Here is a 15,488-nt window from a genome sequence, read left to right as displayed (position 1 = left end):
GGGATCATATGGTTCGAATGGTAGCACGGTTAGTGAAAAACCACATTCATTCGTCCTACCATTGTTTTCTACTAGAAAAGCTGATCAACATTACCTACACGGTCCCCAAACTTCGAATTCCCTTAACGACACAAGAAGATACCTAGCTTGGAAAGTGTTGCAAGTAAGCAGACTTTCAACGATTCTTCTTCTTTTTTACGTAGTTGTCTGTTTTGTAGAAAATTCTTGTTATTTTCCAATCGATTTGATGACCAGAATCTCTCATATGAAAAAAAATTAAATTGCTTGTGTTTCTATATTCAATGTTTTGTTTATGTTCAGAAGCTATTGTGTCAACACTTTTTCCGGTTTCAACAACCTATACTTGTTTTTGCAGGATTGGTATGGCATAATATTGTTACGTCTCCGTTCGTTAATTGATTTTCCGTAAATTCGTTCTGACGAAACTTTAGCGACACAAGTCCTTCTTAAATAAAACTGGTTTATTCTTTCCGAATACAACTCTACGATACACTTAATTTCAACAGTCGCTCTATAACAAACACTATAACAACGAACGTCTCACGTGCACAATTTTAACAATACTCAGTTCAATTACACACTCTCTGACTGCAGTTCAATTACTCATTACACTGTTGTCCCGTCACGTTGTGAACGTCTTATATATACAAGACTAACATATGTCTAGTAATCTCCCGACAATTCACGAAGGGACGTGAATATTCGAGAAGGACGTGGCGTGATACTAGTCACGTGACCTCGCTGACGTCGCTGACGCAACAATATTGTTACGACAGCAGAAGTCACGTGACGCTGGAATCATGCGTGCTGGAGATTCTAGAAGGACCATGTCTGTTCGTGGCAACTCTAGTCTTCTCTACGTGCCCTCTATTCTTGTATATAAGTGCGCAAGACAATGAATCGGGACTGGAATTGCAGACAGAGAGATATAGAGACAGATAATCGAGTCAAGCCGTAAGTAAAGTGCGTGAATCGTTGTAAATTTTAGCGTGTGTTTTTTAGTTAAAGTGACTGTGGAAATTAAGTGTATTGCAAAGTTGTATTGAGAAAGGATAAACTAGTTTTATTTAAGAAAGGACTTGTATCGCTGACGTTTTTCGGAAAGAATTTCTACGGAAAATTAACCAACAAACGAACACAGAGCTGTAACAAATTGGTGTCAGACTGGGATGGAAAAGAAAAAAAATGGAAACGAGAAGTGGCAAATCAAACTACGACTTAGCAAATTTGATTGCAGCAATACAAGAACAGCAAAAGAAACAAGAAGAACGAGAAAATAAACAAGAAAAGAGATTACAGCAGTGGTTGGAGGAGAAAAGAAAAGAAACAAGAAGAAAGAGAAAATAAAAAAGAAGAGAAGATTACAGCAGTGGTTGGAGGAAAAAGAAAAGAAACAAGAAGAGAGATTACAGCAGTTGTTGGAGGAAAAAGAAAAGAAACAAGAAGAGAGACTACAGCAGTGGTAAGAAAACCAACACCAGTGGCAACTGGAACAAGAAGTACAAATGAAATAATTAGTAAATTTCAAAGTGAATTAAATACATTAAAGGATGATTTACTATCTTTTACATAGGGAGAATATATTAGCCATGGACCTACTCAGACCCAAACAACAGGAAGCCACTTCCAGATCCTGCAGCTAAAGCCTAATGTATTGCTGAAGTTCCTCAGAAGGAATTTATACCAAAAATTAACAAACAAGCAGACACCTAACAATAACAACTATATAAAGTGGGACTCAGCCCACTCAACTCAACAAAAAATTGGCACATTATCATGCAGTTACAACACAGCATTTAACATATGTAATAGCAGTAATTTGCATCATGAACTAGAATCAATATCTGACACATTTATTAACAAATTGTCATAAGAACAAACTCAATAACAGAAAAAAAGGGAAAAAAACATAAACTCCATGAAGGAAACAAAATGAACAAACTCAGATGCACTAGTAAGTGTCTTACCATATCATAGCTATGTAACCAAGAACATCATAAACATTTGAATACAAGCATAAAAAACTATAAAATAAACAGCAAAGTTACTTTTATTCAAAAACCAAGCACTAAACTCAAAGTTCATCTAAAGAAGGTTTATTCTGACAACTTCAATGTCATAAGTGTCTACAAGTATCAATGCGATAGCACTTACATAGATGAAACATGAGCATTAGGATCAAAGAACATAACAATCCCCCATCACACATTTACGAACACAGCACAACAAATCAACATCCAATTAATATTAACAACTTCAAAATATTATGCAATGAGAAGAACATTAATAGAAGAAAAATAAAAGCATTAATTATTTGTGAACTTAAACTAAATCAAAACACAGATGTCACACTATACGTTTCCTAAATTGGAACAAAATTCTCATTCAGTATTTCACAAAATAGAGACAGTTAATGATGGCCACACAAGTGTTCAAAACATCATAAAATAGTTTAATAAAAAATAAACAGTCCACTCAAAAGCTTTGGACTTTTATTAATTAAGCTTGTCAAAACTCTATAGGAACCATTAATAAAAGACAAATGGTAAATCAAAACACTGCTTACTTATATAAAAAAAAGAATGTTTAGTACCAAGAGAAAAATGATTTTGTCATTAGTAAATAGATAGATCAATGAGGAGAAAGACTTTATTTAGTAGGGAAACTGTTTCGTAGGTCCAACCACCTTTTCATATAATTTTGCTGTTTAATACTTTAGTAGCTAAAAGCATACCTCTGAGTGCAGGTGGTTTCTTCCCATTTGGTTGTCTGCCCACTCAGATACATTTCTAAACCAGCCTGTGCAATCATGGCTCCATTATCAATACAAAACCTGACAAAAACACAGTGGTTATAAAGTTTGCTCACTAAACAAATGATAATTTTATACAAAATTATAAAAAGATAAGCTTTTATTCCAGTCTCTAAGAAAGTACTTACTATTTTAACTGATCAAGAGAATATCAGACAGACAAACAGCTTTACACAAAGAAAGAGAAATTGATTTTGTCTTTTTGTGTTTATTATTTTAACATGGAACATTTTATGATCATTCATGTACATAAAATTCAAATTCTGTGGAAACTTCTTGTTTTTTTATGGTAGAGAATCTTACATTAATTTGTTAATAAAGTATGAAATATATTACTTGTGCAAACTTTAAATCCTTTTTTCATTTTACAAATTTTTTAAAAAGTTGTCAGGTAACCATAACCTACAAGGAATTAAACACAAGTTCCCTCTTTGAATACAAGATGCATTATCATGTGACTTTACTTTCTACTAAAAGCACTACAACATAGAATTAATAAAACACTACAGAATTTTTTAAAACAACAGTTATGTTAATCTTCAGCTTCTCTTACAAGTCATATTGTTACCATCCATTAGCAAAGAATAAAATAACTGTTTAACAGAAAACAACAGGAAGATAAAACACATATTTACTTTATGTTTGTTTGTGAAAACAAATATTTTATAGTTTTCAATATGGTTAAATATTTTTTTCTCACACACACACGCGACTCCCCATGTGAGACAGAGGTCGATTAATTATTTCTATTAATGCGAGAAGTTTAAATCAATGAGTTAAGTTTCTAATTGCATTATTAGGATAGGTTAAATTACTAATACTCATGTCTCACAAGGGTAAGTTACTAATACTTGTGTGACTAAAATAAGTTACTAATGCTCATGTGTGACTAAAGTAAGTTACTAATACTCGTGTGACTAAAGTAAGTTACTAATACTCATGTGTGACTAATGTAAGTTACTGATATTCATGTGTGACTAAAGTAAGTTACTAATACTCGTGTGTGACTAATGTAAGTTACTAATACTCGTGTGTGACAAAGGTAAGTTACTAATACTCGTGTGTGACAAAGGTAGGCTGCTTGTTCTGATGTATAACTAAAGTAAGTTACTGGTAATTATGTCTGACAAGGGTATCAAAGTTACTAATGATAAGTTAATAACTTTGGAAACTTACCGCTCATCAGTTGCAAAAAGGGTTGCTCCACGTTCTTTTGCCATCTTCTCCATCATATCCTGTAGCCGTACGTTGCCTATAAAATAAAATATCGCAAGTTAAGTTTAGAATATACCATGTCTTCTAGCTATTTCACCGAATTTGTAGTGTACTCTGTCTACTAACTATACCACGTAAATTACAAATACTCTATCTTTTAAGAATTTTACACGATTACCAAATTACCATATTTTTAAATCCATCACCTTTATAAAGTGTGCAGTGTTTTGACCACTTCACCTGACTTAGAAAGTAAACTGTCTTTTAAATATTTCACCTGAATTAAAAGTGATAAAAACTATAAAACAAAAGGAGGATATACTGATCTCAAAGAATACCACAATAAATTAGCAGAAAGAGGAAATACTGGTCTCATAGAATACAACAATAAATTAGCAGAAGGAGGAAATACCAAGCTTAATGAATTGAACATCAGACTAGCAAACAGGATATAATGATAAAAAATAAAACAATAGATTAGCAGGAGGAGGATATGCTGATCTAAAAAATATAACATCAGTTTAGCAGGAGGATGATATATTGATCTAAAAGAATAAAACACAAGATTAGCAGAAGGAAGATATACCGAACTAAAAGAATACAACAAGACTAGCACGAGACTTTAGCAAAGAGAGAAAAAGGTTAGTAAACTTCTGATAATGACATCTTGTTAAAAGATTCTTAATATCACATTTTTACACTCCCAAAAGAGATGTTTATTCCTTATAATGACAATATAGTCTTAAAAATGCAACATCAAACTTCAGCATACACAGTAAACATCCAATAATGACAGCCTGATATAAAAACTATAAATCTACAACAATTCATAAAGTAACAGCCACATTTCATCTACAATTCATAGAATAGCAGCCATGTGTTTCACATCCAAAGATTCACAGTGCAACAGACAGGTGTTTCACCAACACGGATCCACAGAACAATAGTCATGTGTTTCATCTACACAGATCCACAGAACAATAGTCATGTAATTCATCTACGTAGATCCACAGAACAACAGTCATGTAATTCATCTACGTAGATCCACAGAACAACAGTCATGTGTTTCATCTACACAGATCCACAGAACAATAGTCATGTGTTTCATCTACACAGATCCACAGAACAACAGTCATGTGTTTCATCTACACAAATCCACAGAACAACAGTCATGTGTTTCAACTACACAAATCCACAGAACAACAGCCATGTGTTTCATCTACATAAAGCAATAGTCATGTAATTCATCTACATAGATCCACAGAACAACAGTCACGTGTTTCATCTACACGGATCCACAGAACAATAGTCATGTAATTCATCTACATAGATCCACAGAACAACAGTCACGTGTTTCATCTACACGGATCCACAGAACAACAGTCATGTGTTTCATCTACACAGATCCACAGAACAACAGTCATGTGTTTCATCTACACCGATCCACAGAACAATAGCCACGTGTTTCATCTACACAGATCCACAGAACAACAGTCCATGTGTTTCATCTACATAAAGCAATAGTCATGTGTTTCATCTACATAAAGCAATAGTCATGTATTTCATCTACATAGAGCAACAGTCATGTGTTTCATCTACATAAAGCAATAGTTGTGTTTCATCTACACAGATCCACAGAGCAATCAATAGTCATGTGTTTGATCTACACATCTCCACAGAGCAATCAATAGTCATGTGTTTCATCTACACAGCTCCACAGAGCAATAGTCATGTGTATGATCTACATAGATCCACAGAGCAACAGTCATGTGTTTCATCTACACAGACCCACAGAGCAATCAATAGTCATGTGTTTGATCTACACATCTCCACAGAGCAATCAATAGCCATGTGTTTCATCTACACAGCTCCACAGAGCAATAGTCATGTGTTTGATTTATACAGATCCACAGAGCAACAGTCATGTGTTTCATCTACACAGACCCACAGAGCAATCAATAGTCATGTGTTTGATCTACACATCTCCACAGAGCAATCAATAGTCATGTGTTTCATCTACACAGCTCCACAGAGCAACAGTCATGTGTTTCATCTACACAGATCCACAGAGTAATAGTCATGTGTCTGCTCTACACAGAACCACAGAGCAACAGTCATGTGTTTCATCTACACAGACCCACAGAGTAATAGTCATGTGTCTGCTCTACACAGAACCACAGAGCAACAGTCATGTGTTTCATCTACACAGACCCACAGAGTAATAGTCATGTTTTATTTACACAGATCCAGAGCAATAGTCATGTATTTCATCTACACAGATCCACAAAACAACAACAGTCATGTGTTTCATCTACACAGATCCACAGAGCAAGTCATGTGTTTCCTTCCAAAACTTCATACTGCAACAACCACTAGCCATACCTCCAATTATTATGCCAGAAACTTCAGTGCTTCCAGTATGAAACGGCTACATGTGGCTCTATAGAATCAATCAAACAGTATTTTTCTACATCTGACATCCATTTATTACATATGATATCCACTTTATAAATCCTATATCTTCTTGTTAAACTTGACATTTATTTCATACATCTTGCATTCACTTGTTACATGACATCCACTTAATAAATCTGATATCCATTTATCACATCTGATACCTTTCTAAATATTAATTCAGAATGAGTCATATTAACTACTGTTAATAATTCATTCAGAAATCAACCATCTCTAATAATGTATTATATTGAAAAATATATATCTAATTACTTACAGCCAACACCACCTACAATCAGTACTTCTTTTGAGCCACAATGAGCCATAGCTCGCTCTGAAAAAGAAAAAAAAATATTATACACAACTTCTATCAGTGATATCACACAACTTCTATCAGTAATATCACACACAACTATTATCAGTGATATCACACAACTATTATCAGTAATATTACACACATCTTCTATCAGTTATATTACATACAACTTCTATCAGTTATATTACACACAACTTCTATCAGTTATATTACACACAACTATTGTCAGTTATATTACACACAACTTCTATCAGTGATATTACACACAACTTCAATCAGTTATATTACACACAACTTCAATCAGTTATATTACACACATCTTCTATCAATAATATTACGTACAACTTCTATCAGTTATATTATGCACAACTATTATCAGTAATATTACACACATCTTCTATCAGTAATATTACACACATCTTCTATCAGTTATATTACACACAACTTCTATCAGTTATATTACACACAACTATTGTCAGTTATATTACACACAACTTCTATCAGTTATATTACACACAACTTCTATAAGTTATATTACACACAACTTCTATCAGTTATATTACACACAACTATTGTCAGTTATATTACACACAACTTCTATTAGTGATATCACACAACTATTATCAGTAATATTACACACCTTCTATCAGTAATATTACACACATCTTCTATAAGTAATATTACACACAACTTCTATCAGTGATATTACACACAACTTCTATAAGTTATATTACACACAACTTCTATCAGTTATATTACACACAACTATTGTCAGTTATATTACACACAACTTCTATTAGTGATATTACACACAACTATTGTCAGTTATATTACACACAACTTCTATTAGTGATATTACACACAACTTCTATCAGTTATATTACACACAACTTCTATCAGTTATATTACACACAACTATTGTCAGTAATATTACACACAACTTCTATCAGTTATATTACACACAACTTCTATCAGTGATATCACACAACTATTATCAGTAATATTACACACATCTTCTATCAGTGATATTACACACAACTATTGTCAGTTATATTACACACAACTTGTATCAGTTATATTACCCACAAGTATTGTCAGTTATATTACACACAACTTTCATCAGTTATATTACCCACAACTATTGTCAGTTATATTACACACAACTTCTATTAGTGATATTACACACTACTTCTATCAGTGATATTATGTTTTATATATATCTTTATATATTACACATTTTAGTAAGAAAGACTATAATAAAGCACAATATCTAGATTTAGATATCACCATTATTAATTAAACAACAGAATTTAAAATTTTCAATATGATGGACATTTTCAATTTTGAAGTTATAGACTTTCCATTCCCAAATATAAATATTCCAAGTAAGTTGTGTTTCAGTGTTTACACTCTCAGCTTATTAGATACAAGTTGTTCATCATTACAAGATCTTTTGGATACAGTTCACAAACACTTTCTCATTTCTCATAATTTAGGTTTCTCATTCTGCATCTTAAACACAAAATTCATCCAATTCTATGCAAAATTAAACCATATTTTTGATACAGATTATGGAATTAGAAATTTTACAAAGTATCACATCTTTCCCATCTGCACATTAATTCCTTGGGATATTGTTTAGAGTAATAGTGAACAGCTTTAGTATAGGGAACACCACTGATTTTACCTCCCATTAGCTTAAATTATTGTCAGATTTTTTTGTATGGGCCAGATTCTTTGCGGTAGATGTGTGTGACTTGTTGGGGATAAATTTCAACAATAAACAAACAGCACACAATCCACTTGTTTTAAAATAATATATTAAAACAAGTCAAATGTATATACAAATGTTTGTTACACTGGTGGTTATCACAGTTGAATCCAGAGCTTTAAATAATTGTTTCTTTTTCATCAAAGTCCACACAGGCTGGTTCAATTACTTTAGAACACAATTGACAAGACAAATTATTCTTCTCTCCTCTGTTATTCACACAGTCTAGATCTATCCATATTGAACTACATTTTGGACACATACTTATATCCTGATATAGGTCTAAAACATTTCACACACTTCTACATATTCTGATGCAATAATACTCAATTAAAACAACGAGAAAACTCAGATGGTTCTAGCTACATGATGCAATAATATAACAATCCCCAATTCATAACTAGTAAACTACACAACGTATGATTTGTAAACAGTTAACAAAACAAACTTGCGATAACCTATTGCTTCTAAAAATAACTAGATTTAACACTCATGCTATATAACTATCTAAATCATAACTCTTGCATTAAACTTAAAAGGGAACAGTCATGTATATCTAACAATTATATATATAGTTAATATCAGCTATAAAACATGTATCGTATGAAATTACTGGTTTCATTTAGTTACATTATTTTTGATGATTACTTTCTTTGCCATACTACCAGTTGTTTCCTTACTATATATTATTATTTTTATTGAAGTTTCTATTTTATAGAGACTTATCACATTTTTCTTTTTGGCTTTTACAGAAGATTCAACATCATTTATTATTTGACGTAACCAGTTAACTATGTATTTGTTTTCGGGGGCACTTACAGTGGTAAAATTTGTTAGACACAACACTATTATGTTTAGAATGTTTCCTTTGTATTACATTTAACACTGTTACATTTGTGTGGACAGTCCAGTTATTATTTTAGTTCTTTATTATTTTTTTTGTATTTTTGTTTTTAGATGTACTACTTGGGAAAATTACTGCTAAAAATTAGAGATATTTTAAACAGTAACAGGTTGAATACAGACATCCTTTACCTATGATGCTTTATAGTAGGGTTGGGTTAATGAGCTTCCTTTGGTAAAAAGATGTGATAGAGAAAAACAAAGAGTCGTTTAAAATCGTAAGTGATTTATTTAAAAAGTAGGGCGAAATCCTTTACTTCCTAAAATAGAATCCTTAAAACATTCATATAACTTGCTTTTGGTTTGGTTGTAGTTAAGCGCAAGGCTGTCTGTGCTCTTATTTTTAGCGTCTTAAGTCTACAAACTTACCACTGATTCACTGGGAGCACATTTTACTAAGTTCACACTTGTAAAACAATTTTTTTCTACGACAGTAGTTCAGATGTTTCTGTATTCACTAGATAAGTTACATTGTACTTTTTAGCTATTGCTACTTTCATTAAACATATTGCTTATACTATTTAGTATATCAAATGTCATTACTTTTTATTTTGGTTTATTATTTATTATTATAATTTTATTATAAATACTGTTTTGGATTAATAGCTTAATATGTGTATTTAGGGCTAACCTAAATCTCCTGTGCTGGCCACACCTCACAAAATATTGAGATTAGAGCTCAAAATATCATTAACAGCAAGGGTATCCAATTGGTGAAACAAAGCATGCTAATCTTTCTAAGTATAAATGTAAGAAATACATATTCAACTACTGATTGCCAGGATGATTTGTAGTTTCACTCTTGCTGTGATCGGACCAACCTTTTAACCATCACGTTATGAAACTATAACTTTTAATGCAATATATGTATCTTCATAAAATTTGGTAAGCTTTCAGTAAAGATTACAAGTACACAAAAATCAGTTTTTTTAACTAAGTATTTTCACTAAAAAATATGAATTTATGGGGGTCAGAGCCTGACTCAGACTGTGCCTAGTCTGAGAAAAACATGATTTTCATATTAAGGTTAAAATACTTTTGTTTTGTTTTAATGTTTTTAAATTTAATTTGCATAACCTCTAGAATCTTTTAAATGAACATCAAAAAGTAGTTTTGAGAAAGACTTGTATTTTGTCTGTTATTTTCTCTACCATATACAGGCTCAGTCTAACCATTAACCACCACAAAAAATGCTAAATAAATCTAACTTATTTCTTTACAGAATGACTGCATATTGTTACAGACAACTTCTCACAATTTATTATTGCAGCCAATGCCAATACAATTCAGATCATTTAGATTTATTGCTTTACTGCCACTTAGATTAGCATCAAAGCATATTATTACAGCAGGGAAGTTTCATATAAACACAGCAGAAAGCTTGGTCAAGTTACAGCATGTTACTTGAACAAAGCATGGTCGTGCTATTCAGTACTTTTTTATTTAATCTTTTTTTACCTTCACAATAAGTTTCCAATTTTTACACTTTCGTTGCTTTTAAAACAATAAATAAAAAACAAAAAATTTAGTATTTATGTGTTAGTTTTATAGTTTTTTGTTCTTGAAGTCTTAATGAAACTGATGCATAATAACTCCAAACCAATCATGAAAATGAGCTAATCTCATTAAAGTAAGAAGAATGTTTTTCTTTATTCTAATGTACGAATATTTAAGTCCTTGGAAAATTAAAAACCAACAGAAGGGTAGAAAGAAATTCTCAAAGTTAACATTTTCCTAAACTGTAAATGTATTTCCAATCATACCTACCTCCACTCATACTTACAGCTATTACTCAACCACCAGGGTTTCATCTTTACCCATCTGAGCATTAGTCTGATTTTTCTCACATTCTCCAGCCTTTTATACCCCACTAAATTACCCATGGCAATATACATCTTGTGATACTCTCCATCTATGTCAATGTGGCCTCTATCCTGGTACCTCATTCAGATAATTCTATCACTTTTTCTCTAACAACGGCTCTTAATGGGGAGGAAGGACGGGAGAGTGTGAGATGAAGTAAGTATTATTGGAAATACATATTCAATTTAGGAAAATGTTAACTTACAAAACATACTTATCTCTTCTCCCACTTATAGCTAGAATCCCAAACTGAGTGATGGCATTATCGATACAGAAAGCATCTACATAGATCATGGGTGTACCAAGACAAGAGTGGTACCCGAGTGGAGGAACCACATTACATCCAGAACAGGTATGCTCTTCACCCTGAACTTAGTTCCTGTATCAAGGGTGGAATTGTACATGAGTAACAATATCTATAGGCCAGCCCCAACCAGATAGCTGAGGTTCCACTATTCAGTGTTGGAATTAAGGGGTCTTAGTCCCTATATACCATGTTGGTGGCTAGGGTAATTTAACTGCAACCTTATATATATAGATATACTTTTGATCTGATTCTGTAGCCATAGAGTAATGTGTTTCGAACCACTGCAATCACAACAACAAAGTAAGCAACACCAAAGTGGACAAACCTTCTCCTCCATCTGAAGAAGACCGAAAGGCAACATCCCAGGCTTTGGAATGACAGGATCGTGAAAGCCTTACTCAAACAAAGGAAAAGAACTCATTCAGTCTGGAATTATGAACATTCATCCTCACTCCCCAGCTGAGTGAGCAAGAAGCCTTCCACTTGCTCCCAGAATTGTGGGGAGGACGCAGAACAACTTTGCTCAACCAAGCACCCAAGAATGGGATCACTCTGTGATTAGAATTATGAGATAGTGGACCTCCTTCAATGAACAATATGCTGAACCAATATTGATCAAAAAGAAGGGCCATGCACACCCAAACTATATAGTGGAGCATTAAATCTGAACTGGTATTACAAGTATGCTCCTCCGTAAGCTGGCATTGCTCCTACCAACATTTGGGAAAAAACATCCAGGGACTCGGGTAGGAGGGCCTCCAACTTTGCCCTCTTCTCCAAGAGTGGAGGAATTCACTCTAATACTCTAAAGGAAAAGCCTCTGTCCACCACCCCCAGTAACTGGAAAACATGTGTGGTAAGGACTCCCTAGCTCCACTAGTAGAATCTGGGGGGTAATGCATGTTAGAAAGCCCTGAGGAACAGTGCAATAGGTGAACAAGTTCCCTACATTTTTAAAAGCAAACCGACCTCAACTTATTTAATCCGATGATCAGAAGGAATGAGCAGGATCCCCTTTAGCTTACTCATGATAGTCCATGAGTTGCAGTCCAGCATAGTAAGGTAATACAACCTGGTGAGCCTCCTACGTGGTTTATGGAACACCTCATTTCTACAGAGCCTGTTGAAACTGGTAGTAATTATAGTGAAATAGTGGTTGCTAGTGTGGAATTAGTTTAATAAAAGCACACCTGTCTGGGCAACACTCACCACACAGTGGGATCCTGTAAAAACAGAATAAGAGACCCTGAAAGATAGAAATAGAGATACTCACCCCTCTGAATAATATAGCAGAAATAGTTAAGATAGCTACAGGGGTAGGCAAAAAAACCTCAGATGAAGAGACTGCTGGATGTGAGATATAGGTATTGGAGGAGGTCCACATACCAGTCCCCACAGTGATCTCCAGCAGGCAATTCGACCAAGCTGCTAAGAACATAGAAAAGAGAAATCTGGTTAGATGTGATGCATAGAAGATACTTCACCTTCAAAGAGAGCCCACAATAAAGATACAAGTGCAGGCAACAAAACCTTCAAGACCCTTACTGAACATGACCAATAACAAAATCTGACTGGACATGGAGAGAAAGAGTTAGCAGATGAATTGCAGAAAAGGATTAAACCCTTTCCTGTCTGACAGTGTGTTGGGTAAGAAGAACTGAATTGAGGACGTAGAGAGAATGAGAAAGTGGAATGTGGACAAAGAGTGCAAATCATTCCAACCAGGGATGTCAACAGGTCAGCAGCCATGAAAAATAAACCTGCAGGTAAAGGGGATACATGGCATATAAGAGTCATGTCACAAACAGGAGTAGAAAAAGAACTCATAACCTGAATCTACCTGTTAAGTAACTGGAATGGTCATTTGGGACCAACTACTCAAAATGATGTGAGGAACCTGGAGAGTACTGGGGACTCACAAATATGCTGTTGCGATAACCGAACAGCCGTTAATAAGGCCACCATAAACAATGGTGATTGTGGTAGATGCAAAAACCTCTGTCAAAGAGCCAAGTAAAAAAAACTGGTTATGGTTGACACCACTAACTGAAAAGGGTTCAACCTCCTCTCAATACAACGTTGCCGATATGCATGTCATTACCTTTGAGAAAAGTAATTTTTGGACTTAGCAGGAACTGAGTCAGATACACTTCAACCTTAGAAATTAAACCCCAATGCCGTGCAAGAGACAGCACTACCTCTATGCTAGAAGCTTGAGCTTCTCGATAGCCAGGTGCACCATATTCACTCATGACTGTCTCCACAGAAAGAGTCTAACAAGAAGTGGAAGAATTGGACACACCGGAAGGCACTGCAGAAGCAGAAACCCAGGTGTAGTCACCAATTTAGTCCAATCAACAGGATCTGATAATAGGCTGGAACAAATCAAATTTCATACTCTGGGTAACATATGAAGTAGAGAGAAGATTAAGAGTGGCAATCTTGTCCTGTCCAGATGGAAAGAATCTAGTGCCAAGGCCCAAAGATAAGATCCTGGAGACCAAGTTGCTAGTAGTTGGGTGATCCAATCAAAGACCAACCCATCAATCAGAGTTGCAAAATGAGAGGCAATCCAACTGAACCTTGCAATGCAACATCTGTTTTGTCAGGAGAATCTGTTTGGATTGAGACAATTGACCTGCTAACACATGCATCACCTGAGGAACATGACAAACTAGAAGGTTGATAAGAAGGATTTGAGAGATGCCCACATTTACAGAGGAGAAAGAACCATCCCTGCATTGGGAGAAGGAGAGGTGAGTAAGAGTGTGGAATCCTATTCTACAGCATTGAGGATAAAAAACAATTGAGCCCGACTGACAGATGAGATAAAAAAAAAAATTCTAGACTGATGACATAGAATTGGAGCAAGAATAGATGTTGCAGTCCAAATACAGAAGCCTGCCTGGGTTGTATCTGAAAGCAGAATCAGGATGTGATGGTCTAATAATTGATGTGATGTTGCCTGGTGGAATTAAGGGGAAGAGAAATCTCGTACAATACAGCAGAACCCATGTTAAACCGATGCAAGGCCAAATGAAAAGACTCAGGACTGCAGTACCTGACCCTTGTGCACCACAAATGCCAATATTGGTGGTACTCCACCACTAAGGCAGAGTGCAGATAGGAGCTAACTACCACCAATTTGGACATCTACAATCCCAGTAAAAAAAATTCAACACAGATTTAGGAATGATTAACCCTGGAGTATCTAGGCAATGATAAAGACCAAGAAGATTGATAACTGGACAACAACCTCCTGTCTTAATAGGCCTAACAACTAACAGGAATGAAACTCTGAAGAACTAGCCCAACACTCTCACTACCCCCAGACTAACCAGATTCAGATAACCCTAGAACTAAGTTCCATATCCTGATGAACTGCAGGAGACAGAAAATCTACAGGTTGAGTGGATAATATTGGGAGGATGTGAACTGAATGATCAAATTGTGGCCCATGGACCTGCAGAGCTTCTGGACCAATGGGTAAATTTACAACACATCCAGAAAATCTTGGAACTGAACCCCCACAGCACCTGAAGGTATACAATAATCACTGATGCTGCTGGCAGTCTGACTAAGCACTGAAAACCTTCGATATAGACAGAATCCATTCTGAATACCAATGTACTGAGGAGCTGATTTTGGGGATCGGTACTCTCAAATAGGGGTGGAACTATGACTCCCCTGTAGGAAGCCAATGAAATTAGACTCCAACAACAACCAGAAGCCGAAAATTGAACCAATGTGCATGCTAACAATGGATCCAGCTCATCCTCAATGAAACTGGTGATTCTGAAAGTCTTCTAACAGAGAAATTTGAAAG

At 34.7% G+C, this 15,488-nt stretch overlaps 1 protein-coding gene across 3 annotated transcripts in view; it reads right to left on the bottom strand.

Moving 5' to 3' along the window:
• Window positions 1-15,488, bottom strand: part of LOC106468995 (probable tRNA N6-adenosine threonylcarbamoyltransferase) — a 64,048-nt gene that overhangs the window by 13,944 nt on the left and 34,616 nt on the right. For all 3 annotated transcript variants that reach the window (XM_013929452.2, XM_022397391.1, XM_022397392.1), the window contains 3 exons: window positions 6,780-6,836; window positions 4,010-4,085; window positions 2,756-2,854 (listed from right to left, as the gene is read on the bottom strand). In XM_013929452.2, the coding sequence (XP_013784906.1) occupies window positions 2,756-2,854; window positions 4,010-4,085; window positions 6,780-6,836 (232 nt within the window). The remainder of the gene's footprint in view (window positions 1-2,755; window positions 2,855-4,009; window positions 4,086-6,779; window positions 6,837-15,488) is intronic.

The sequence above is a fragment of the Limulus polyphemus genome, unplaced genomic scaffold (assembly GCF_000517525.1).
Source record: "Limulus polyphemus unplaced genomic scaffold, Limulus_polyphemus-2.1.2 Scaffold3254, whole genome shotgun sequence".
Taxonomy (NCBI): Eukaryota; Metazoa; Arthropoda; class Merostomata; order Xiphosura; family Limulidae; genus Limulus; species Limulus polyphemus.
This window is presented reverse-complemented; position numbering and strand designations above follow the sequence as displayed.